At 52.1% G+C, this 1,881-nt stretch overlaps 1 protein-coding gene across 1 annotated transcript; it reads right to left on the reverse strand.

Moving 5' to 3' along the window:
- On the reverse strand, positions 1-1,482 carry CLDN14 (claudin 14). Its single transcript, XM_005496819.3, has one exon. The coding sequence runs from the start codon at positions 1,287-1,289 to the stop codon at positions 597-599; it is 693 nt and encodes a 230-aa protein (XP_005496876.2). The 5' UTR covers positions 1,290-1,482; the 3' UTR covers positions 1-596.
- Positions 1,483-1,881: the final 399 nt, after the last annotated feature.

A 1,881-nucleotide genomic window follows, 5' to 3' on the forward strand; every position in this document is an offset into this window, starting at 1 on the left:
TTCAACAAATGCACTGAAATTTTATTTTGATCAGGTCAAAACATTGTAGTGTAACTTCAAATATTGGCTGTAACAGGCTGTCAAATACATCTGTCACAGTGCCATTGAAATTCATATTTCAAGGGACTGTAAAAAAAACAAACAAAAAGTTAAGTGAAAGCAAAATTAATACCTTGTCATGTTCATGAATTATGGAAATGAGGAGCTGAGCAGGCAATCTGCTGGAAATCATTGTGTATCCCCAAGAAATTCTGTGTTTTAGGGAAAATTCTGTCTTTTTTGGGGGGAAGAAATGAAGCAATGCAGCCAGTTCTGCTTCACAGGGCACCAGCTCCAAATAAAAAGATAGTTTTTAACAAAATACTCCTTGAATTGCCTGGAAAGCTGTGATGGGAGGTAGACAGGGAAGTGCTGCCTTGGGAATATCTCAGCCTCCTTGGCCTTTATTTCCCAGGTTTTGCAGGCAGCAGTTCTGCATCCACACCCTTTCCTCCTCGGGGGAAGAAAAGGAAGGAACGAACAACGGCAAACTCCAACATCCATTCCGAGTACTCTGGTGCCAGGCACAGAATTCCCGTGGCAGGTCCAGGGAGAGCTCACACGTAGTCGCTCAGTCTGTAGCCGCTGTGGGACGCAGATGTCAGGGAAGGAGCGTGGTCGCCCTTGGAGGCACTGGGAGGCCTGGAGGATGGAGGCGCTGCGGAACGTGGCTGGAAGATCGCCTCATTCCCGAGCCACGACGTGCACAGCAAGGCCCCACCCAGGATGCTCAAGGCCGAGGAGACAAAGCCCAGATAAAGAGCCTGCCCTATCTCGTACTTCATCCCAGTGGGCAGCGTGGGGCTGTAGAAATCCACCACCACCTCGTTGGTGCACCACGACACCGGCACCAGGCAGAGCAGGCCGGCCGCCACGAAGCCGATGCCGCCGGAGCCGGCCATGGAGGCCTTGGCAGGGCTGCCCTCGGCGCAGCGCGTGCACCTCATGCCCACCACGGCCACGGCGGCCGCCAGCACGGCCAGCAGGCAGGAGATGACCATCATGGCCCGGGCGGCGCGCAGGTCGGCGGGCAGCGCCAGCTGCGAGCGGTGGGGCTGGCACTGGTAGACGCCGGTGCTGTGCTTCACGCACTCCATCCACAGCCCCTTCAGGTAGGCCACGGCCGTCAGGATGTTGGTGCCCACGTGGGCCGAGCGCCACCAGTGTGGCAGGATGGTGGCAATCAGCGTCCCGATGAAGCCCAGCAGGCTGAGGGAGAAGCCCAGCAGCTCCAAGGCCCAGCTGGCCATGGGAATGTTTGTGCTGTGGGGTTCCCTTAATGAGGCGCCTCCGCTTGGGCTGCCTTGGAAGGCGCAAGGTTTTCTTGGAAGATCTGCGGCTGTTCCGCCCCGACACCTCCTGCTCTCCTAATAAAAGGTAATTGAGGGAAAAAGGAGTTAATTATTACCCCAAAGCTTTGCCTCTCCAGCCAGTGAGGTGCATTTCAAGCGCAGCGAGGGCAATAATTAGCATAGTTATCGCTGTTAATCGTGTTTTTGTGGAAGTAATGGGAAAGCAAGCTTCCCTCTTCCCTTATATAAACAGCCTTGTGCTGCCCGCTGGGAAGAGAACTCAAGACAATTTATGAAATGGAAAAAAAACATTTGAAATGCAAATATTCCTCTTCCCAGCAGGCTCTTCAAAAAAACAAACATGATTTCCTCTCTAAAGCGGAGAATTAGGTAGTGTTAACACTTGGAATGAAGGAGATTTATAAAGTAGGGAACTGCAGGTTGCTTTACACGATGAAAACATTCCCAGAAGGTCACAGCAGGACTAGGAAAATAATAAGGGTGTATTTGCTCAAAGTAGGGAGCAAAAAGAGTGATTTAAAACCTGTGG

The sequence above is a fragment of the Zonotrichia albicollis genome, chromosome 2 (assembly GCF_047830755.1).
Source record: "Zonotrichia albicollis isolate bZonAlb1 chromosome 2, bZonAlb1.hap1, whole genome shotgun sequence".
Lineage (NCBI taxonomy): Eukaryota > Metazoa > Chordata > Aves > Passeriformes > Passerellidae > Zonotrichia > Zonotrichia albicollis.

Coding starts and splice junctions, on each gene's coding strand:
- CLDN14 (XM_005496819.3), bottom strand. CDS start 1,289: ATGGCCAGCTGGGCCTTGGAGCTGCTGGGCTTCTCCCTCAGCCTGCTG.